Raw genomic sequence first — 24,907 nt, forward strand, 5'->3', positions numbered from 1 at the left:
CCGAGGATCCCCCTCATGACTGGCTGAGAACGTGATTGGCTACCAGTGTGACAGCCTGACCAATATATAGGAAGGGCTTCGGGGAACCTCGACCGCCGCCGCCACTGGCGCTGCCGCTGCCGCCACCGCCGCCTAGAAGCACTCTGGGAAAGTGCGGCGAACACAGCCTCCCGGGGGCGAGCCGGTAGCGGGGAGGAGTCCAGTCACGAATTGCCGGTTGGTCCGCCCAGTCGCTGCCGGCTGCAAGGCGCGGCCAATAGGCTGCGTGATCCCGGCCACGCCCGCGCGAGCTCTCTTCTCGCGAGGCCGGCTAGGCCCGAATGTCGTTAGCCGTGGGGAAAGATGGCGGAAAATTTAAAAGGTGAAGCAGTGGCGGTAGAGGCACGGGTCCGCTGGCCCGGCCGGGTGGGTTGGAGGGATGGTGTGGCGAGCTCGGGGCCCTGGCGTCTGAGGCCACAGAGCCGAGAGCCGGAGGCCTGGGGCGGAAAGGATAGGGCTCACGGAGCGCGGGCCCAGTGCACGGGGCTGGGCGGGGCTGCGGGGAGGGGGCGCGCTCCTCAGAACGCGGTGGGCGCGGGGCTAAGCGGGGACGCGGGAGAGGGGCGCGCGCCACAGATTGCGACCGGACCGGCGCGCGCACGCGCGGGGTTTTGCGGGGGACGAGGAGGCTGCGCGCGCGGGAAAAACTGGCCCCTGGTGACCGTTACCCTTTCGGTGTCTGCGCGAGACGCCGGAAGGGGAAGGAAGAGAAGGGGACAGGCCCCCTCCTTAGAGTGGGTGGATGGGTGACTATTGAGGGGGCCAGGGTAACGCTGCGCACCTAGGTGAGGGAAGGATTGGAAGTACAACAGTCCCCCCAAAGAGGGGAACAGGGCCTCCCTGATGGGAGAGCTGGACTCCCCCATGTGCAGGAAAAGGGGTGGTTCTGTCTCTTGAGGCGAAGCCACGAGGAGGATGGATTCCACAAGTGTAAGAGGGACTCTGAGGGCCGAGAGAGTCCAGCTGTTGTCAGCACAGAGCCAGCAGCCTGGGAGATTGGGACCTCGTCTGTGGGGTTTCACTCGCCAGTTAAGCCTTCAGCAGAGGCATCCTAGGGAGAAGGAAACACGGGCTCAAGTTCCACTGGGCCTTGCCCAGCGGAGGAGGGAGCTTTAATTTTGTAAAGCTCTGTTTTTAGGTTGACATCTACTGTATTTCATTATGAATTTTTTTTCTCATTATGAATTTAAATAAATTGAGTTTTGTAGTGGGAAGTAGATAATATCAAACATTTTAAAAAAATGAAATAGGATGTGGCTTTGGTACATTTGGAATCGTGTTGTGTAGCATGATTTGATAAAATGGCTTCTGAAGCACATTAATGAATGACGTGCTTTGATGTCTTGAAATTTTTTTTTGGTGGCTTCAAGAAACATTCTAGGTATATTTGAAGAATGGACGTTACTAACCTCCTTCGCTTTGTGTATTCCTAAATTCCGAGCATGACCCTTTGGATGAGCTCTATCCTTCACAGAAATGTGTATGAGACAGAAAGTCAAAATGGAGCAGTGGGAGAAAATTTTACCTTGCTGGGTTAAGATGCCCCAGACAAATCATTTAAAGGAACCTTTCTGCAATGTGTATCGTCACAATCATTATTTATGATTCCAAAATCTAAAAAGTCCTAAAAACTGAAATCTTTTTCTTAAATTTGTCACCTTTCATGGCAAAAGAAGATATTAATGAAAAATGGAGTATGCTATGAGTTTATCTTACATTTTCCTTGTATTTAATGTGAAAAATTTGTACTTTTGCTGCAGAAATATTCATGGTTTTGATTATGGCTTGATGTCCCTGATTACGATGGGGGTGTTAGTTTAATGTATAGGGGCACACTTAAAGAGTTGTAAAATCCTCTCAAATCTTGATTTTTAAAACTTGTCTGGCTCTGGGAGTTTCAGACTGGGAATTGAAGACCAGTCTTTCCACTTAGGCCTTTGTTTGGTACTCTGGAGGTTTTAATCCTATCCCCAACCCCCTTAGGACCATACACCCTACTGAGGTGGGGGTGGTTCTCTTTCTTTTGCAAAGCGGTGTGCGCCAGTCTTGAACCCGTACTGGCAGTTTTAGGAATAGAGCAGAGGGAGTTAGAGGCTCTGAGTAGATTCCTTTGGCATCTTCCATGCAACAAACCCTATTTTAAGCCTGCTGCTCCAAAGGAGGCCTTTGACACAGCATGGGTTTGAGGAGTAACAACACATTCATGTTGCAGAAGGATCTCAGCACTGGGGGAAGACCTGTGGACTATGTTTCCCTGGCTCTTAGCCTGCCCTTGGGATGCCCTAGAGAGGATTTGGGATCCTGTTTGGTCCCCAACCTGGTCAGGCTGCCCAGTAATGGCTCATTCCAGCTTCCTTCTTGTTCTAGGCTGCAATGTGTGTTGCAAGTCTTCTTGGAATCAGCTGCAGGACCTGTGCCGCCTGGCCAGGCTCTCCTGCCCTGCCCTTGGTGTCTCTAAGAGGAATCTCTATGACTTTGAAGTTGAGTACCTGTGCGATTACAAGAAAATCCGTGTAAGTCTGGAGTGATCCATGCCCTGGGAGGGGGCAGGTCTCAAGGGATTTGGCCTCTTGCCTCTCACCCCACCTCTGCTGACCACATTGTATCTAAAGGGAGTTTTCTCCTGTGATCCTTCCTGAAAAACATAGGATGAACAGACTTGATCATCCCCATTTTATTTATTTATATTTTTATATTTTTATTTTAGGGAAGGGATACAAGGGGCTCAGGGTCTCACTACTAGATCGGACTCATAGTGATCCCCGCCTATGAACAGCCTCCCAAGAGCTGGGATTATAGGTGTGCACCACCACACCCAGTCTCAATCCCCATTTTATTTTATTTTTTTTTCAATCCCCATTTTAGAGGGGAATACTAAGTGGGTTTCTTAGGGAATCAGGAACCAAATGAAGCTCCACATGTCTCTTCCCATTTCCCTTGAAATACAAACTGGGTACAGAGATTCAGGCTCCAGAACCTAGTAGTAGGGATAAGAATAGATACTAATTGTGTCAGTGGCTATTGTTACAGTTACTTCCTCTCAGGAACTCATATAACACTCCCACCCCACCCACCCCTACAATACTGTACTGTGAAGTAGCAACAATTACCTTTGCTAGAGGATTTAACCAAGGTCAGTTATACACATACTTGGGTTTATTTATTTTTTGTATATTTTAGGGAAGAGCCTACAGGGCGGTCAGGGTCTCACTACTAGATTGGACATGTAGTGATCCGCCTGTTTACAGCCTCCCAAGAGGGTGCCTCAGAGAACTACAGGCACTCGCCACCACGCCCAGTCTTGGTTGCCCTCTCAGAGGGCCCCAGGAACCGGCTTTGGCCGGCCCTCATGCTTGGGTTTAAATCCTGGCTATATAAGCACAGCCTCCTTAAACTCAAAACATTTTTTTCATCTGTAAAATGGGGAGAGCTAATAGTATCTAACTCATACAGAGTTGTAGGGAGTAACTGTTAGTAGCACATGGAAGTTCTTAAAACAGTAGCTATTAAAAAACCCAGTAACTTTCATAATGAATGCTAGAAAAATGTTAGCCAATTCTGTTACCAATAGAAACTGAGGCCCAGCAAAGTTAAATAACTTGCTTAAGGCAACTCAGCCAGGGAGCTTGATTGAAAATTTGTACCCAGGTGTCTGACTTTAGAATCTGTGCTGTGAAACTGTCCTACTGCTGCCTTCTGCAGTAAAAGCTCCCTCTGGCTGCTGTGCAAAGAATAGTAAGGGCCGAGGCATGGGGACCAGTGAGGGCCCATCCCTGCCTCAGTGGTGGTGGCAGTGAAGATGGTTTGAAGAGATCACATTCTGGATATGTTTGAAAGGTGGGGCTAGCAGGGTGTGCTGAGGGTGAATAAGGAGAGTGTGAGCAAAAGATGAGTGAAGGATGACTCCAGAATGTGTGCTGGAACAGCTAGGAGAGAGCAGATGCGGGGGGAGACAGGAGGCAGTAGGTTTGAGAGATGAAAAGTAGAAATTTGAGAGACAGTAGGGGGAGGGTGGGAGTTGAGCCTAAGAATCCTGTCTCCAGAGCCTCTGGTTTCTTTTTTCTTTTTTTTTTTGGTGGAACCGGGGATTGAACTCAGGCCCTTGCACTTGCCAGGGAAGCGCTTATTCCACTGAGCCATCTCCCTGGCCCCTGGTTTCTTTTCTTTTTTCTTTTTTTTTTGTATTTTTTTAGGGAAGGGTCTACAGGGTGTTCAGGGTCTCACTACTAGAATGGACTCTTAGTGATCCGCCTGTTTACAGCCTCCCAAGAGCTGGGATTATAGGCGCACGCCACCACACCCAGTCTCAGTTGCCATCTCAGCCCGTTCCAGGGGCATCTCCTGGCCTCTGTGACTGCCTAAGCAGGCGCTTTAATCTGCTGAGCCATTTGGCCAGCCCAAGTCCATGGTTTCTAACCATTCCAGAAAAGGAGTGGAGCAAGGTGGGGGTTATCCACTGGCCCAAGGACCTCATCATTTATGACACCCTCACACTCCCCCCCCCACTCCAATAGGAACAAGAATATTACCTGGTAAAGTGGCGTGGATACCCTGACTCAGAGAGCACCTGGGAACCACGGCAGAATCTCAAATGTGTGCGCATTCTCAAGCAGTTCCACAAGGACTTAGAAAGAGAGCTGCTCCGGCGGCACCACCGGTCAAAGCTCCCCCGGCACCTGGACCCAAGCTTGGCTAACTACCTGGTGCAGAAGGCCAAGCAGAGGCGGGCACTTCAGCGCTGGGAGCAGGAACTCAATGCCAAGCGTAGCCACCTGGGACGCATCACTGTGGAGAATGAGGTGGACCTAGATGGCCCCCCACGGGCATTTGTGTACATCAATGAGTACCGAGTTGGTGAGGGCATCACTCTCGACCAAGTGGCCGTGGGCTGCGAGTGCCAAGACTGTCTCTGGGCACCCACTGGAGGCTGCTGTCCTGGAGCATCCCTGCACAAGTTTGCCTACAACGACCAGGGCCAAGTGCGGCTTCGAGCTGGGCTGCCCATTTATGAGTGCAACTCACGCTGCCGCTGTGGCTATGACTGCCCCAACCGAGTGGTACAGAAGGGCATCCGCTATGACCTCTGCATCTTCCGTACAGATGACGGACGTGGCTGGGGTGTCCGCACACTTGAGAAGATCCGCAAGAACAGCTTTGTCATGGAGTACGTAGGAGAGGTAGGGAGACAAGACCTGGTGTGTGGTGCAGCTGTTCCCACTGTGCATGCCCTGCTGCTGCTCTGTGTGCCTGAAACTCGCTTGCTTTCCGTGTGGGTTGTTAGTCTGAGTGGCATAGGCATGTCATGGCAGGGGCTACTTTTCCAGGCTGGAACATACCAACAAAAGTATGCTGGTGGCTAAAAGAACATAGTGGCCTCCTAAAGGTCCCTAGCAAAGAACTATGAGGACTAAGATCTGAAACAGCACTCCTTTCAGAGGCCTTGCGGCCAGAGCATAAGACTGTAGCACCTGAAAAAGCCCCTCCCTTCCCTTCTTATCCCACAAGAGGCATCTTTTGCAAGTGGTGCTTGCCCAGAGGGAGCTGCTTTTATGGTCTGGAGTAGATGTAGGCATGCCTGTACTGAGGTCTCCTTCCTCCTCTGTCCTTTCTGATCACCCTGGGGAAGGCCTGGGTGAATTAGGCAGGCCTCCACTGTAATGAATGAGCTGGCAAATCTTAGTGACTTTGAAGGTTGACGTTTGTGTGCTCCTGACCAGTCTAGTGTGGGTGTTCAGGCAGTCTCCTTTCACAGTGTCTCCAGTACCCACGTTCTTTCCCTCTTGTGCCTTTCCTATGCTTTAGAGTCTCAGAGTCTATCCCAGAGCCTCAGCATTCTCTGGCAGGCAGGTTGAGTAGGGGACCAGAAGGGAGGGTTCTAATAGGTCAAGTCTGAATACAGCACACGTCACTTCTGCCCACACTCTGTTGGCTGGCTCTGAGTCACTGGCCTTAACTGCAGTGTGGGCGGAGGGGGGTGCTTTAGCTGTGTGCCCAGGTGCAAAACAGAAGAGTTCTGGATGAGTAATTAGCAAATGTCTGCAACAGGAAGTGTCACATCTTAAGGTAGGATGTGGTGGGCATTTGGAGTAGAGCACTTCTCTTATGCAGAATTGTCTTATGCCTTAGGAGACATTTAACATCTGTGGACATGACCACTTAAATCCACGAATGTGCCTCATTCTTGGTGACAATTGCAGATACCTCCATATATTTCCACAGATTCTTTTTTTTTTTTCCCCAGAACTGGGGATTGAACTCAGATCCTTGCGTTTGCCAGTCAAGCGCTTATCCTACTGAGCCATCTCCCCGGCCCCTCCACAGATTCTTTGGGGGTATGATATGGTTGGGAAGTGATGAAGAGTGGCCTGATGGTGTCCACACTGTAGCAGTGACATTGATGACAAGGAAAGGCGCCTTCTCTGAGGCACTACAGAGTAGAAAGGACTAAACCCCAGAGGGACAGGCCCAGTTTTGATGCCAAGTAGTCTGCACCACAGAGGACTAGCAGTCTGGATGAGAGGATGGTCACACCTCAGATGGGTAGCTGAGGATACATCCCCATGACAGAGCCAGCTGGTCTGGAGAAAGGAGGAGGTTTCCACACCCAGAGGGCTCCTGAAAGTATCAGGAGAAGGGATCCTAGGGAACCTCACTCAGGGAGATGTCCCCATCTCAGAGTGACCCAAAGACTTCGAGGAAGAACTGAAGCTCTCTGCACTCCAGAGGGTCCTAACTTAGGAAGTATCCACACTCACACCATCCTGTGGCCAGGCAAAATTTTCTTCACTTCCAGAGGGATCCAGAGAGTCTAGAGATGATGCTTATACCTGTGAGTACCCTGGCAGACTGGAGGAAGTGGCCAGACTTCAGAAGGACCCTAACTATGTAGAGGACAATATGTTCACCCCTGACAGTCTGGAGGGGAAGGTGTCCAGGTCCTATGGACCCTGGCAGTCTTAGAGCCCATCCCAAGTAGGAAGCACAGCCTCATTGACCTCATATCAGGAGATATGGGCCATCCTCAGAGCACACAGGCAGCCTCAGAATTCTGGGTTTATTGTCCTTACTCCTGCTTGCTGGAAATAAGGGTTCTAGGGGCCCTTTCATCCCTTCCTTACTATTCCCATTCCCTAGGCCATTTCTTGGCCCTCCTATTGCCATATTTAGTGACTTCCAGTCACCCTTAGACCTATGGGTCCTCCTGATGAAGTCACAGGTCTCTCTAGACACTGCCAGAGCCAAACTCATCTTTCCATTTGGCTTTCAAGTAGCCAGCAATGGAGTGGGCTCTGTAGCCTCAATGCCAGAGCTTGTACCCCAGTGCCACCACTCAGCAGCCGTCACTGTACCTCTTTGTCTCCATTTCGTCATCTGGAAAATGGAAGCAGTAATGGCACCTGCCTCCTAAGCTAATCAGAAGCATTTATTCCATGGGAAATACTTGCAAGAAGCACTTGGACAGTGGTCAGTACACAGTAAGTCTCAAGTACTAACCACTACTACTGTCCAAAAGCCAGAAAATCCAAATGTTCAGAAAGTGAAAGGCTGTTTGTCACCTATCTGTCCACAGACCCCATCCTAACCACATAGGGACCTATTTATAGTCTTTATTATCCTACTTAGGGTAAATATTCATATATTTTATCTCAGAAATACCAATTTACTTAATTATATGGTGCTGTCCCATAAGCTTCCAGGGTGTTATGTTTTGTTTTTGTTTTTGTTTTCATTTTGCGGTACCAGGGATTGAACTCAGGACCCTGCACTTGCCAGACAAGCGCTTATTCTGCTGAGCTATCTCCCTAGCCCACCAAGGTGTTATATAATTGAGGGCATAGTCCTCATACCTGGATGCTGCACTGTCCTTCCCCTTGGGGAGACTGACAGTCAGCAATGACAGTTCCTGCCATGTATGCAGTCCTTTGCTCCTTTGCGACCTTTCACACTTGAACTTTGACATCTCTGCAGAACATTTCACCTCTTCCAGCAGAGAATACTGGCCTACTTTATCCATTCTGTAACATGTTCTCTCTACATTTACTGTCTCTGAAATGAAGGTGATCTCAATTGATGTCCTTAGGTGGTAACATTTAATTACCAGTTTTCCCTCTGTTGGTAAAGGGTACATACAATAAGGGTGCATTTCAGATTTCAAGAAGACCCAGCACAACCCCTCATCATATTGCTCTGTTCCTAACAAAAGAATACTTTTTGCATCAATGATCTTGGTATTTTACAAGAGCCCCCATCAGGTTGCACTTTTGTCACTGTTATTCCCATTCTACAGATGAGAAAACAGAAAGCCAAAGAGATGTAGTTATTTGCTCAGAGTCACAAAGCTAGTAAAGTGGATTTTTAAAAAGCCCAAGTGTCTAAAATTGGTGCTTTGCCAGGCTTATTGGCCTTTTTATTTTTTGGCTGGGGAAGCAGGCACAGAGAAAGACCATGCAGGCCTCTAGTTCCTGTTTCTGGGCTGGCTGTCCTCCCCACCTGTAGCAGTGCTTGGGTGCAGGGATTTGTTCCTAGGTCTTCAGGGTGGACCACCCATTTCAGAGTAGGGCTGAAAGGAAAGCAAAGGAAAGGAACCGTTTGTGCCTCGGAGGCCTTGTGGGATGACTCATTCTTGTGAGACTGAGGAAGCAGGTAGGGGCAGAGCAGACGGGAAGGTGGAGCAGGAGGATGTGAGCCTACCCCTGGCATGGGGAGGGACTCCAGTTAGAAAGATAGCTCAGAGTCGAGTCCTCATGCTGGTGAGAGGGAGCTGCTACCCTTTGATCTCAAGGCTTCTGAGGTGGGCCGGGAAGACAGAGGCTCAGAGCAGTCACATTTGGCTGAACTAACATCACAAGGTAGTACGTGTTCTCCAAGAGCTAGAGGGACATTGGCCTCAACATATGCCACCTCAGCATGCTCCTGTGGTTCTTGTTGCATCCCTAGGAGAGGGCCTCAACTCTTTAGCTGGTTTTCTTTTATGACTTCCACCTTGCTTTAGACACTATATCTCTATTTTATTCCCCCTTGGATTCCTTCTAAGCATTGTGTTTTCTGATCAGCATCTTGCACTGTGAGTTTCTGACTCCATCTCCGACATCTCTATGACCCCTGAGAGTAAGGGCCAGGCTTGTCCTGTCTGTCTCCCCACCGAACTGTGATCCCTGCAAGTTGAGACCAGGCAAAAGATAGGCTTCAATCCTAGACAAATCCATAGAATAGGTTGGGGTTGTATAACTCAGGGGCAGAACATGTATTTAGTATGTGTGAGGCCCTGGATTCTGTCCCCCTTGATACAAAAACAAACAGGTTCACTGAATGAATAAACAAATCAGGTATGGAAGAGCCCTGGTCCTCCAGGACTGGAGTTGTAGTAGTAAGCAGTATGGCCCAAGGGTAAATCTGGGTTCCATAAAGGCACTGCTGATCAGAACTTGGCACAAAGTATAGGCTGAAGGTGATGGCACAAGAGGCAGGCAGGCAAGGACCTGTATGGCCCTTTTGAGTAAAGCACATGGAGTGCTCAAGCCTGGAAGGGGGTGGATTTGAAAAGTGGAAGAGCATGGTTCTAGGACCAGAGGGGGGCATCCTGGGTAGGTCTTTGGTTTATATTCATTGTCAACAGGAGGGCTAGAGAGGGACAGAGAAAGGAAGGGGTCTGGGTGAGAGTTTTAGAGCTACCTAGAAGACCACCAGTGGACTGAGAACAGGTTGCTGGGCTGGAGAAATAACATGTATGGCATTGCTATGGGCTGTGTGCTATTTTGGCACTTGTCTCTAAGGGCTTGGCAAAGAAGTGGAAGGAAACCCAGGAGTCAGGCGATCCTGGTTTAGGAGGAAGCAGTCTTGTGTACATTAGGACCTTTGCTAAGATGGTATGCTCAGCACACTTGGGCATTGCCAGAGGCTGTATTTGTTGGTCTTGGAGAAACAGGACATGGGGTAAAAAGAGATCTGTGGGGTAGAGTCCATCAACAGCATTTCGGAACAAGGATAGATCAGGGCTGGGATGGTGGAGTGGTTTCACATTTATTAGGATGGTGAGGGGACATGGAAGGTGCTTGTTCTGCCAGGTATAGTGTGGCACTGAGGGAAGACTTCTTTTGTTTCCTTTCTTTCATTTGTATTCCTGCTCTGCCTTTCTCTATCATTCTGTCTCTTAAGCTTTTGGCCTGAGCCTTTCAGGGCTCCTGGCCTTTTCCCAGAGGGGTTGGCCTTTACTCTGAATTGGACTTTTAATACCAAGATTCTGTGTTTCCAACCTGGTCTCCGCTCCCTTCATTGAATCTGTTTCCCCATTTACTCCCTTTCTCCACCACCCCAGAACATTCTCCTGCTTGTTCTCTTGAGTCCTAGTTATGTTAGGGTTCATGCTGGCCCCATCCCTCTTACCCTGGCTCAGTCTTTTCCTGTCTTTCTCCCAGTAATGCGCTGGCTCTCATTCTTTCTTGCCATTCCTCAAGCCCTGTCTGTCTTTCCCTTCCCAAGTCTGTGGAACATGGAGACATTTCAGGCAGTTTCGCAGGGTAGCAGAAGGTGGACTTTCCCTCTTCCTTTTACTGTAAATACGCCTTGTGGCCAGCTTCCTACCATTGTCAGCCTCCTGCCATCCGGAGGCCTTAGAGAGGGCTAGGTGGAGGGCAGTCCCCTGAAAAGGCTGTCAGGCCATCTGCATTGCTGTCCCCTATGTGCATGGGGCACAGGTGCTTCCTGCTCACAATTCCTCTCTTCCCTGGGGAGCAAAGCAGGTTTGGGAGCAGTGCTAGAGCCTTTGTGACTAGTCCCCTGCTCCTTTTCCCAGATCATTACTTCAGAGGAGGCGGAACGGCGAGGCCAGATTTATGACCGCCAAGGTGCCACATACCTGTTCGACCTGGACTATGTGGAGGATGTGTATACTGTGGATGCCGCCTATTATGGCAACATCTCTCACTTTGTCAACCATAGTGTGGGTACCCCTGGCAGGCGGGCGGTGGGGGGAGGTAGGCCAGGGCCCTTCCTCATTATCCTACTGTTTCTTTTGTTGTTATTGTTGCCTAGTGTGACCCCAACCTGCAGGTGTACAACGTCTTCATAGACAACCTTGACGAGCGGCTGCCCCGCATCGCTTTCTTTTCCACAAGAACCATCCGGGCAGGCGAGGAGCTCACCTTTGATTACAACATGCAAGGTGGGGATAGCAGGAAGCCAGGAACAGGGGCAACCAGTGATATGGGATGTGAGGATCCTATACCAAGGCACCCTGGTCCCTCGGAGAACCAAGGGAAATTCTGTAGCTGGAGCTTTAAGATGCTCCTCCTGGCTCCAAGCCTCCTATCCAGACTCCAGGACTTTTGCCCACATTCCCATCCCCAGAACCCTAATCTTGAACCAGTTTCTCAGGACTTTGGGAGCAAAGGTTTGCCTGGAGAGAGAAAGCCCTCCTGGCTCCATCTGGATTGAACTGTACCAGCCCCTTCTCCCTCCAACACCCTTTGGACTTCCTCATTCCTGGTGACCTCCCTTGACAAATCAGTCACTCTCACAGGAGAGTTCAGCTGTATCTCTGGATGCTCAGGTTGCCCTCTTGTTTCTAACCCCCACTTGACTTGACCCTCATGGCTCTCTGCCAGTCCCCACCTCCCACAAGAGCCCTCGACTTGTGGCCTGAACACCCCTTCAGTGCTGCACACTGCCTTAGCCCGCATACCATCACTGAGATTCCCCTCCTAACTCACATCCCAGCGCCTCCCAGCCCCCAAAAATCTCTGGGTCTCCTGGTATAAAGGGTGGCAGGACACTTTATACAGGTCTTCTAATGAGTCCTTTCCCTCCCCTTCCCCCATTCTGGCTGTTATTCCACAGTGGACCCGGTGGACATGGAAAGCACCCGCATGGATTCCAACTTTGGCCTGGCTGGGCTCCCTGGCTCCCCTAAGAAGCGAGTCCGTATTGAATGCAAATGTGGGACTGAGTCCTGCCGCAAATACCTCTTCTAGTGCTGAGAAGTCTGAGGCCAGATTGACTGAGGGGGCCTGAAGTCACCTGCCCTCCCCTACTGCTGCCCTCCTGTTGGGGATTGGCTCTCTCACCTGCCTCCACCTGCTCCACTTGCTCTGCCTGCTCCAGGGTCAGGGCCTGTTGAGGACTGACTCCAGGAGTCTGTGTGTGTTTCAGCCCTTCTGTGGGTTGCACTTACAAACCTTCACCCACCTTCATTGATCACATCAAGATTTTCTGCAGTTAGGATTGGGGCCTACTGTAGAGGGCCAGAGAGGGTGGAGACCCTGTCCAGCCTACAATAAAAAGCTGTGTCTGTACTTGCTTCTGCCTGAAGCCCAAGGACCCTACTGCAGGCCTCCAACCCCAAGGCAGCCAGACATTGAGGGTAGAGTTCCCAGCTGCAACAAAGCTGGTTGCCAGACCACAGAATCTTTGTACTAATGGAAAAGGGGGTCTCCTGGGTGAGGGACTGAGGCTGGATCTGCTCACTGTGCCAACAGTGCTGGCTAGTGCTGACAATGAGATCTGTGCAAGGCTGCCCAGCTGAGAGGTGGATGCCATGTGCCACTCGAAGGGGGATGGGTGTCTGTGGCCCACTGAGTAGTGAGCAGAAGGCGGTCCTGCCAGCCAGCTCTGGAGTGGGCTAGGTGCAAGTTCTGCCTTCAGGCACCAGTGGTGTCCTGAGCTCTCAGGAGTATCAAGGGTACTTGGCTGTGATAACTGCTGAGGCTAGTGGAGATGGAATTGAGACCTAGATAGCTGTAGATAGCACTTAGGACAATGATATGCGTTGTTTAGAAGCTGGTGAGGTGTCCGGCACTGGGTAAAGCACCTGGTCCATGTGGATTGTCTCAGGGAAGCTTTGAAAATCACAGAGGTGGTTTTCCAGGAAAAGGCCTATGTGGCACAAGGCAAAGTACTGTATAGTAAAGTCCCCAACTTAGGAACATTCAGCTTGTGAACTTTCACATGTGTTCTATATAAGATTCACTGTTGGGTCATCAACAAACCTGATTTACAAACAGAATGATAGGGGAGAGCTTACCCACTAGGATATGTTGAGGCAAGAAGCCCCTGGTGGCCAACCCCAAGCTTCAGCCCTCTGCGCTCACCCCCAGGCCCACATCTCAAAAATTAACTGCCTTCAAATGTATAAAATGTTAAGCCTTGGCCTTTGCTCTCCCGGCCCTGTAAGATCTCTAGAAAGCCTTTCCTGATCACCTGTGCCCAGAGTGCCCCTCTGTGAGACTGTGTACCCTGCTACCAGAAGCCAGATCTGTGTGTCTGTGTGTGTGTCCTGCTCTTGTCTCCCAGGCTGCCCTTCAGGCATGGGCTGAAGCTGGTTCTCCTCTTGTAAACCCCTCAGCCCTACCCAGCCTGGGATGGGCACCAATAAACTGTGTGTTGAGTGAACAGATCCAGGTGTGAGGGATTGGGGGGAAGGGGGGCTCAACCTTCTGAGTTTAATCCTTTCACTTTGGGCCCTCATGGCATCCCTCATGCACAATCCTTTCCAAACTATCTTGACCTTCATATGTCCATGTTGACAAGCACTTAAAAGCAAACTCAACCCAGTGTTCTCTGAATGGATAAACCATTATCATTTTTCATAAACTAGGCAAACAATGCAGCAATGATAATGAAATGTGCTAACATTTAAACTAGAAGCTCAATCCCCAGTTTAAAAGTCCCACACTCTTGATTCACAGAAGAGATCAGAAATGAAACTACATGACCCTCTACATAGCTTTGACATCTCATACTTCCAGCTATGGTGTAACTCAGGCCCACAGCCTGGACACTAACTCCAAACAGCTTAGAAGCCTTATAACCTTGGCTTAGATCCTCAAACAGTTCAGAATCTTCCTTTTCTTTCTTTTATTATCCTTTGTTCCGAAGGATTTTTTTTTTTTTGCTTTGGTTAGCTTAGGATGCCTTAAGGGCAGGTTGGGTAAGGCATTAGGATCTGGGGGTAAAACCACAGCATCCTGAGCCTGACTGCTTTGCTTACTCAGGCACTTAAACAACTGAGCTAATGGACAGGCCCCCATAGAAATAATTCCAATTTCTTTTTTTTTTCTTTTTGGCAGAACCAGGGATTGAACTTGGGCTCTTGTGCTTGCCAGGGAAGCACTTATTCTATTAAGCCATCTCCCCGTACCCCTTCCTTCATTCCCTCCCTTTTCTTTTTGAGGCAGGGTCTCACTATATAACCTGGCCTTCTGATTGCCATGCAGCCCAGGCTGTCCTCTCTCAAACTCTTGGTGATTGTCCTGCCTCAGCTTCTGGAGTGCTGGGATTATAGGTGTGTACCACCACAGAAACTTCACATTCTTAACCCAGACTGGTAAGTGATTCCAAAATATAGCAGCCTGGATTCAGCCTGCCAAACCATTCTTGGAATTTGCACTTTGTCTACATATCTGGCAGGACTTTGGAATCCTGACTATCATGGACACAGATTCCCCAGATAGCTCTGAAAGATCACAGTCTGCAAAGTTGGCCACAAACAGATCCAATAACTGGGACACAGAGTCAGAACAGATTAGGGACTTCAAATTGCAGGCACAGGCTCAGAATTGGTGGTTTTTTTTTTTTTTTTTTTTTTGCCAAGAATCAAATTCAGGACTTGTCAGAGGCTCAGAGAATTTCTAACCTGAGACAAACACAGAATGGCTAAGACATCACAGCCCAGTTACATATGCCTACACAGTAGCACTGGCACCTCATGAGGGTACATAAACTCCCAAAGATTGAAGCTCGCAACCTGGATAGCAGGCTCTCCACAGCAGATGTACAATGTCAAAATGTTCAGAGCTGACAGACTATAAAGGCCCCAGCACACATACCCCCAACACCCAATACCAGAAACTAAACCTCCAGTCCTGGAAAGAGACCCCCAGTAAGTCAGACACTTCATACCCTGGGACCAAGACTCCCTCAACAGGAAGTGTCTCTCTAGGAAACATAACCTCTTGGACACAGGGTGAAGCACCTTAAAGGCACAACATGGTAACATGCCTTCATACTGGGAACACAGCCTGAAGCTGCTCAGAAAAACCAATCCTAGGACAAAACCCACAGCATTACAATAGACTTGTTCACAGAGACACTGGCTCAAAACAGTTCAGGGAGTAACCCTCTGTGTCCCAATATTCATGTGTCACACACCTTACATCAGAAAAGAGAGGGAGTTACAAAGCTCGGAGATATCAAAATATCTGTGCAGAGATCACCACTGTTAAGAGACTACACACACCATGGCCCTGGCACAGTGATGCATACCTGTAGTCGCAGCACTCAGAAGGCTGAGGCAGGAGGATGAATGTGAGTTTGAGGCCAGCTTGGATGACAGAGACAGAGACAGAGACAGATAGACAGAGAGACAAAGACAGGGAAGAGGGGAGAGGGGGAGAGAGAGAAGAGAGAAGAGAGAGAGTCCCAATACTTCAATATAGCACAGGCCTGCAGACCATCCAGACAACTCCCTACTGAGTCAGCTATATCATGCCTTGGGACTGAGACTCTCAAAAAGGCAGAGTCTTCCCTCCTGAAAATATATCTTAAAAGCCAAGGAGGCAAGCCTGTAATCCCATCACTCAGGAGGCTAAGGCAGAAGGATCGCTGTGAGTTCCAGGCCAGCCTGGGCTACAAAATGAGTCCAAGGCCAGCCTGAACAACATAGTGAGACCCTGTCTCAAAAACAAAAAAAGCCGGGGCTGGTGAAATGGCTCAGTGGTCTAAAGCACCTACTTAGAACAAGCTTAGCAAAGCACAGGGACCACGGTTCAATCCCCCAGCACCACATGCCAGCCAGCCCCACCCCCTGGTGGGCTGAGCTGGCCACACACACACACACACACACACACACACACACACATATAAATAAAATTTAAAAAAAAAAGCCAAGAAGCCCTGACACAAGTGCTCAGTGGCCACATATCCTAGAACACCCACCATGATAGAGCTCAGTGGCTCTACAATATAAATGCAGTCACCCAGACAACTCAGCGAACTCCCCAGCAGGAATGCAAACCAGAAATTGCTCAGATGCTCAGAACCCTTGAATTTAGGGCATAGATGTCCTACTGAGACTTAGGATGTAGACCTCAAAATCTAATTCAGAGCATTTTTTTAAATTCAGATAATTAATTGCTGGATGCTGAGCATCAAATAATTCTGATGGGCTGGTGAGATGGCTCAGTGGTCTAAAGCACCTACTTAGAACAAACTAAAAGCACAGGGACCACGGTTCAATCCCCCAGCACCACATGCCAGCCAGCCCCGCCCCCTAGTGGGCTGAGCTGGACATGGACACACACACACGGACACACACACGGACACACACACACACACACACACACACACACTCACTAAAAAAAATAATAATAATTCTGAGATCTCAAATGAGAGATGGACACAACCAATCAGAGACCTCCTTTCCTGGATTCCTGCATGTACAACAAGCCAATTTGGGACTTCACATCCTGGACATACACAACAAACATAGGAGGGACCACACCCCCTGTAGCACACACATACAAAAACAACTCAGAAAAGTCAAATTCTAGGAAATACAAGCTGGGGAGATAGCTCAGCAGCATAAGCACCTGCCTGGCAAGCACAAGGTCCTGAGTTCAATCCCTGGTAAAAAAAAAAAAAAAAATCGGGGCATGGTGACACATACCTATAATCCCAGCATTCAGGCAGGAGGATGGTTGAGTTCAAGATCAGTCTGGGCTACAAAATGAGCTCAAGGCCAGTCTGAGCTGCATAGTGCAACCCTGTCTCAAAAAGACAGGAAGAAATAAATCTCTAGGAACTATATACCTGAAAGGAACAGAAACCTCACATCCTGTGAAACACTGAAAGATCAAAAAACTCATGCAGCAGTATACAACCAAACATTTCAGAAAAATAATATTCAGGGGCAGATACCCACAAAACAGATCATAGACCTCAATTCCTGGGACAAATGTACATAAAAATAGCAGATACTTCACATGTTGGAACAAACAGCCACCCATACCCAGGGAATACACCAAAGACTAGATTGAGGACTTCACATATGGAGAAGAATTTTTTTTTTGCTAGTTCTGGCTGCCTTAAGGGAGGATGTGGTGTGGCTTATGGGGCTGGGGATTAAACCACGGTCCCCTGCACCTGACTGCATTTGCCCAAGCAGCGCGTTAAACAACTGAGCTATCGGGCAAGCCCCCTAGGACTTCACATATGGAAACACACCCAAAAGAGGGTGGTAGTACACCCAAAAGCAGCACACACTGACAACTGTGATGGACACACAATTGAGGAACATACTAACAACCTGGAAAGGGATCCACAAATAAAGCGGTTATGTGTAGGCCTCCCGAGTATGATATATGCCTGGAGAGCTCACCTTTGGGACATCACATTACACAAGTCAGGGAGCTCACACAGACACAGACACACACACACACACACACACACACACACACACACACATACACACACGGCTCAGAGAGCTAAAATCCCACAACACAACCACAATCAAGCAAGAGGCCTCATAGGCCAGGAGAACACCAGAAAAGTGATCCTAGACCTGACATCCTGCAACAGAGACCCCAGTAAGCTCGAAGAGCTCGTGTCTGCTTCATATCCCAGCACAGAGATGAGAGAGCACTGCTGGCAGACAGACGGCTCAAGGAGTTTCCATGCTGGGATGGGCACCAGCGCTGGGATGGGGACAACCTCCACAGCCTGCAACATCATACTGCTTTTGTACTACTGCAGAAACAAACCACCAACATCTTGTCATAAACAACATACATTTATTATCTTAGATTTCTACATAGCAGAGGATCAACAAGGACTTTTTTTTTTTTTTGGTGGAACCGGGGGTTGAACTCAGGCCCTTGCACTTGCCAGGGAAGCCCTTATTCTACTGAGCCATCTCCCTGGCCCCCTCAACAAGGACTTTGTAGTGTCAAACTTGATGTGGGGGCCAAGTTTGGGCAGTGCACACCTATAGTTCAGCTACTTGAGAGGCTGAGGCATGGCTGCTTATGTGTAGGAGGAGTTCAAAGCCAGCCCAGGAAGCATAGTGACAGCCCATCCTCTTCAACCCCCTAAAAAACAGTGAAGTCAGAGACCAGACTATGTTGCGTATCTTGTAAGTGACCTGAATGTAAACATTAAAGCCACAGAAGAATTTGTTTTCTTATTTCTTTTTCTTTCTTTCTTTCTTTCTTTCTTTCTTTCTTTCTTTCTTTCTTTCTTCTTGTATTTACTACAGAGTTTACAGGGTCTCACTACACATATCAGACTCGTAGTGATCCTCCTGTTTTCAGCCTCTGAAGTGCTGGGATTATAGACATGCACCACCACACCCAGTCTCAATCACTATCTCAGTGCACCCCAGGGGCGGGGCCAGCGTGGCACACCAGAGATCCAAGCCTGGTCCCTGTAGTCTGCCTAAGCAAACGTTTTAATCCACTGAGCTATCTGACCAGCCTTTATTTTTTGGACACAGGGTTTCCCTATGTAGCCCAGGCTGGCCTTGAACTCGCAGCAGTTCTGCTTCAGCCTCTGCAAGTGCTGGGATTACAGGCATGAGCCACCACACCCAGCTCCAAGAATTTTTTCAAATATGAAGGTGTTGGGAGGACTGAAGTTCCTTTCAGAGAATCCAGTTTCTACAGAATGTCCATCTCCACAGCCCACCACCCCTCTCTCCATCTTCAAAGCCAGCCAGCAGCATTTTGCCTTCAAACCCCCACTCTCCTCCTCTCTATCTTCCATCTCTGCTTATGTTGTCACACCATCTTTCTCACTCTGCTTCCATTGCTGTATCACCTTCTCTGACTCTCACTTCTGTCTCCTTTGGAAAAGGATACCTGTGATCACACCAGGCCCAGCCAGGTCATCTGGGGTCATTTCACTATGTTAGGATACTTAGCTTATTCAGAACTGCAAATGACCACAATCACGTGTTCCAGAGATCAGGCAGCACACGGACGTCTTCAGAGCGCTGCTCCGCAGTCACCAAGACACACAGACAGCTCACACCACACTGAAGTGATGTACTTCCAAATCACTCAGACACCTCCCACGCTACCAGACATCCAAAAAGAGCAGTGAGATACACACTCTGGGATACACACCAAAAATGTTCAGAGTCCTCAATCACTGGGAATTATAAACTCAAGTACATAAGAGAATCCACCATCTGGGACATGTACACTCAGAAAGAGCAGGGACCTGACATGTGCTTCTGACATCATGCCTGCCTTTCGGCCTTTCTCCTATAAGAACCCTTGGGATTCCACTGGGTGCCACACCATGATACAGGGACAAACGGTCTCACATTCTGGGACATAAACATGTATGTCAATCAGGGGTCTCAAGCAAAAGAAAATACATTCATAAAGAGGTCTTACATCCCAGGCACACACAGCTCAACAGAGGAATCCTGGTGGACAGGTACACCAAGTCAGAGTGGAGCCATCCTCTCCCAGTTCTGTCCCCCACAACAAAAGCTGAGGGCATACACTCCAAGGACACATCACCAAATCGATCAGCGTGCAAGAGCTGGGCACCTCTTGTCCACATACTTGTACAGACATGCGAGCCCTTCACCTTCAGACACGCACTTGTAGGCAGAGCATGGTGCTGTCACCCTGGGGTATGTGCCAGCAGCAGGCCAACACCCCCAACCTGGGACATCATATCAGTTTTCTACTGCTGTGACAGTGAGCCACCATATTTTTTTATTAAAAAATAATTTACTGTCTTTATTTTTTTAATTTTGATTTTTCGAGACAAAGTCTCAATATAGTTCAGCCTTCCCTTGAGAACTCTCCCACTTAACCATTCATGCACCAATCCACCTGCTCTCGAAGTCATGACATAGGTAAAGCTGGTCTTGAACTTATGGTGATCTTCCTGTGGCGATCCTCCTCCTTCCGCCTCCGGAGTGCTGGGATTGCAGGCATGTGCCACCACACCTGCTTTAACTTAAATTTCTGCAGATCAGAAGAACAATGGGGTGTCTCACAGGGTCAAATTCAAGGTGCTGGCAGAGCAGCCTTCCCTCTGGAATTTCCTTGGGGTAACGCAGTCTTTGTAGGATGCCTACATTCACCAGCCCCTTCCTCCATCTTCAAAATCAACAGTGTTTTACTTTTAAATCCCTCTCCCTTCTGTGTCTCTGTCTCTGTATCCATCTGTTTCTACCTCTCCTTTCTCTGATCTCTATGTTGTCATGTCCTCCTTTCTCACTCTACTTCATGAGCGCATGCAAACATACACACATGCTTGCATGCGCTGTAAGCCCTCTGGCACATGGCTGTACCCCTAGCCCTCTTGGTTGCCTTCCCTGGTTCTCACCTTTGTGTGTCCCCTGGACAGGGACAGCAGTGAGTGAGCTGGGTCCACTCAGATCATCTAGGGTAATCTCCCCATCTCAAGATGCTTCTCAGTCACAACTTCAAATCCCTCGTCCCGAGTAAATCTGCACGATCGCACGCTCTGGGGATAAGAAACAGACATCTTCAGGGTGTCACTATCTGCTACTGGTGTCACGCATGCCACTAGTTCACAGACCTCACATTGTCAGGATAGTGGGCTCCCTTGAATCATCTCCCCATCTCAAAATGATCAGGACGTGGATATCTTCTGAGATTTGTACTCCACCAACCATAGATATTTATCCACAAACAATGAAAAACATCACATCCTGAGAAACATCTCCATAAATAGCTCAATGCCTCACATCCTATGTCATACAATTCCAAAGCGATCAGAGACTTCCCAGCCTCAAACATACATGCCAAAGAAGAGTGAGCACACATCCCATGTCATATACCTGCAAATAGGACAGGGACCTTACAGAATTGGCACATACAATGCGAAAAGACTCCGCATAACCTTAACCAACACTCACAATGTCTTAGCTTTATGTTGATATAATGAAATACCCAAGGATGGGTGCTTTAAAAAGAAAAGAGGCTTTTTTTTAGCTCAAGATTTTGGTGGCTAGAGGGTTCTTAATTTTGTGGCACTCGTGTCCTGGCAGGGATCCCTGGCTGTGTCACAACACAATGGAGAGATGTACAGGGAACCAGCTAAGTGCAAAAAGGGCCAAGGTGTGGGGCAGCCTCACTTTATGATAACCTGCTCTTGAAAGAATTAATCCAGGGGCCAGGGATTCAGCTCAGTGATACAGTGCTTGCCTAGCAAACACAAGGTCCTGAGTTCAATACCCAGTATCCCCCCAAAAATATTTAATACAGGGCCAGGGACATAGCTCAGCAGCACAGTACCTGGTAAGCATAAAGTCCTGAGTCTGATTCCCAGTACAAAAAAAAAAAGAATTATTCCAGTTGGAAGACTTGATCCCCTCCTATAAGAAGCCATTAATCCATTCCTGAGGGTAGAGCCCCCCATGACCTAATTACCTTCCATTAATCCCTCTCCCTCTCTCCCTCTCCTCCCTCTCCCTTTGTTACCCCCTCCCTCTCTGTACTGGGGATTGAACCAATGGCCTTTGCACTAAGCTTCTTCCTTTCCTTTCCTTTCCTTTCCTTTCCTTTCCTTTCCTTTCCTTTCCTTTCCTTTCCTTTCGAGACAGGGTCTCATGAAGTCAGTAAGTTGCCCAGGCTGGGCTCAAACTTGTGATCCACCTGCCTCAGCCTCCCAGAGTACTATGATCACAGATGTGCACCACTACACTTAGCTAGGTACCACCTCTTAAAGAGCCACCACCTCAACACTGTCACTCTTACGCCCAAGCCTCCAGCACAGAAATCTTTATAAGACAAAGCATATCTAAATCATAGCACACTGTGCTTGCTCTGACAGCACATATACAAAACCACAGCAAATGAGGAAGGCAGAAAGTCAAATACTGTAATATAAAGCCATGGGTCAGCCAAATAGCTCAGTGGACTAAAGCACCTGCTTAGGCAGACCCAGAGGCTGGGGGTTCCATCCCTGGGCCTGCCATGCTGGTGCTGCCCCTGGGACACATCTGAGATGGCAATTGGTGGCGTGTGCCTGTAATCCCAGCTCTCGGGAGGCTGTAAACAGGTGGATCACTATGAGTCTGATCTAGTAGTGAGACCCTGCACACGCTATAGACCCTTCCCTAAAATACAAAAAATAAAAATAAAGCCATAAGCAGAATGGAGAGACATATGTACACACAGATATGAGACCACCATTCCTGCAGTGTACACCCAAAATCCAAGAAGAGAGCTCTTTTGGAAAAAAAAAGGCTGGGGACTAACATCATCACAATATATCCCCAAAGAGTTTCAGGTCTGTATCCTGGGATACACACCCACAAAAGTACCAGAAACCTCAGCCCATACACAATATAGCTACAACAAACTCCAAATCTCATCCTAACACATGTGTGTCTAAACACATCAGAACATCTCAGTGTGTGTGTGTGAGAGAGAGAGAGACAGACAGACAGAGAGACAGACAGAGACAAAGACAGAATGTGTGAAATCTCTCTGGGAAATAACCATGAAATATCAGAGACCTAACATCCTAAACATAACAAAGCCTGGGTGTGGTGGCATGCTCCTGTAATCCTAATACAGGGGACGCTGAGGCAGGAGGATCATTGCGAGCTGAGAACAGCCTGGGCTACAAAGTGAGCTCAAGGCCAGCATGAGCTGAATAGTGAGACCGTGTCTCAAAAGACTAAATAAATAAATACATACATACATACATACATACCGCAAAGAGCTCACATACTAGACCACATACCCAGACTATCAAGAGACCTTAAATCTTGGACACACATGCATACACACAGATCTCACACCCTGAGAAGCACACAAACTCTCAAAGGCCAGTAGGGACACACTGCTCTCAAACAGATGCAGAACCTCTCACATAACCGACAGAGATCTGAAGACTCCCTCAGAGAGCATGCACAGGCAGGGCAGGGATTCCTGTCCTGAGATGTCGCTAACAACAGAGACACTCATCACTCAAACTTTTTTATTTTATGTTTTTGTATTTTTAGAGAAAGGTCTATAGGATGTTCAGAGTCTCACTACTAGATTGGACTCTAGTGATCCACCTGTTTACAGCCTCCCACTAGCTGGGATTACAGGCAAGCACCACCACACCCAGTCTCAATTGCAGTCTCAGCACGCCCCAGGGGCAGGGCTGGCACTGCAGGCCCAGGGATTGAACACCCAGCCCCTGTGCCACCTGCTTGCAGGCACTTTAATCCGCTGAGCTATTTGGCTGGCCTTTTTTATTTGTTACTTACTTATTTATTTATTTAATTTGCAGAGCTGGGGATTGAACTCAGGCCCTTGTGCTTGCCAGGCAGGTGCTTCAGCCACAGAGCTATATTCTTGGCCCCCTCCCACTGTCCCTCTTGACAGTGTACTCATTCATCTATATAGACGTCCTTCCTACATTTGTTAGTAAGCTTATTTATTTATTTATTTATTGTGTGTGGCCAGTTCAGCCCACCAGGGGGCGGGGCTGGCTGACATGTGGTGCTGGGGGATTGAACCGTGGTCCCTGTGTTTTGCTTAGCTTAGCTTGTTCTAAGTAGGTGCTTTAGACCACTGAGCCATCTCACCAGCCCAGTAAGCTCTTCTTTACCTCCTGCATTATTCCTTGCATTCACCATCTGGCACAGCACATGGGACCTGGTATTCCTTATTACCACTATGACAAACCACTGCAATCCTGATGTTATGAAAAACATACATTTATTTATGATATAACATTTGTATAAGGTAGAAACTTGAAAAGGTTGTACAGCAATTAACCACTAAGAAGAATATATGCAGTGTATTATTTGTTGAAACTGTACTTTCGATTTGATTTGAAACTGTCTCATTGCTATATGTTTATCAATAAAACTTTGAAAAGAAAAAAAAACTTGAAAAGGAGTCTACAATCAGGTGTCATCTGGGCATGGTGGCACACACCTGTAATCCCAGTATTCTGAAAGGCTGAGACAGGTGGATCGCACACGTTTAATCTCATCCTGGGCCATTTAGTGACTTAGTGAGATCCTGTCTCAAGATAAAAAATAAAAACAGGACTGGATGTTGCTCAGTGTAAAGATCCTGGGTTCAGTCCCCAATACCACAAACTTTTAAAGTAATAACAATAACAAATAAAAAAAATCAAGGGCTGGGGAGATAGCTTGGTAGAATAAGTGCTTCCCTGGCAAGTGCAAGGGCCTGAGTTCAATCCCCAGTTCCGCCAAAACAAACAAATAGATTAGAGCCCACACCCTCTGAGACATAGACCAACATACAGATTGGTGAGCTCGCATCTCCAGATCACAGCAGAAGCCATGTACAACCAAAGACATGCATAGACCAGAAATCTCAAATGTTATCACCCTTAATCCTAACCCTTAATGGCCTGTAGAGCAACATGCCCAAGTTTTATTGTGACTACTGCGATACATATCTCACCCATGACTCTCCATCTGTAAGAAAGACACACTGCAGTGGTAGGAAACATAAAGAGAATGTGAACAACTACTACCAGAAATGGATGGAAGAGCAAGCTCAGAGCCTGATCGACAAAACAACGGCTGCATTTCAACAAGGAAAGATACCTCCTACTCCATTCTCCGCTCCTCCCCCAGCTGGGACTACGATCCCACCTACACCCTGCCTCCTGGGTCCTCCTCGCCCTGGTATGATGCCAGAACCCCATATGGGAGGCCCTCCCATGATGCCAATGATGGCCCCCCCACCTCCCGGGATGATGCCAGTGGGACCTGCTCCTAGAATGAGACCACCCATGGGAGGCCACATGCCGATGATGCCTGGGCCTCCAATGATGCGACCACCGGCTCAGCCCATGATGGTGCCCACTCGGCCAGGAATGACTCGACCAGACAGATAAAGTGGAGGGG

The 24,907-nt window shown here is 48.4% G+C and overlaps 1 protein-coding gene and 1 pseudogene across 3 annotated transcripts; both read left to right on the forward strand.

Annotated features, from left to right (window-relative positions):
* Positions 1 to 148: 148 nt before the first annotated feature.
* Positions 149 to 13,419, forward strand: Suv39h1 (suppressor of variegation 3-9 homolog 1). Of its 2 annotated transcripts, none has more exons than XM_004633531.2 (6): positions 149 to 361; positions 2,407 to 2,552; positions 4,554 to 5,216; positions 10,832 to 10,978; positions 11,071 to 11,200; positions 11,875 to 13,419. In XM_004633531.2, the coding sequence occupies exons 1-6, from the start codon at positions 343 to 345 to the stop codon at positions 12,006 to 12,008; spliced, it is 1,239 nt and encodes a 412-aa protein (XP_004633588.1). In that variant the 5' UTR covers positions 149 to 342; the 3' UTR covers positions 12,009 to 13,419. The 2 variants fall into 2 exon arrangements, with proteins under 2 accessions (XP_004633588.1, XP_023573638.1); XM_023717870.1 differs by having other exon boundaries at positions 189 to 361; positions 11,089 to 11,200.
* Positions 13,420 to 24,405: 10,986 nt separating this feature from the next.
* LOC101571753 lies at positions 24,406 to 24,901 on the forward strand (annotated as a pseudogene). Its single transcript, XR_001117147.1, has one exon. The product of XR_001117147.1 is annotated as a U1 small nuclear ribonucleoprotein C pseudogene (transcript).
* The last annotated feature ends 6 nt before the right edge of the window (positions 24,902 to 24,907 follow it).

Source organism: Octodon degus, unplaced genomic scaffold (assembly GCF_000260255.1).
Source record: "Octodon degus isolate 3935 unplaced genomic scaffold, OctDeg1.0 scaffold00055, whole genome shotgun sequence".
NCBI lineage: Eukaryota > Metazoa > Chordata > Mammalia > Rodentia > Octodontidae > Octodon > Octodon degus.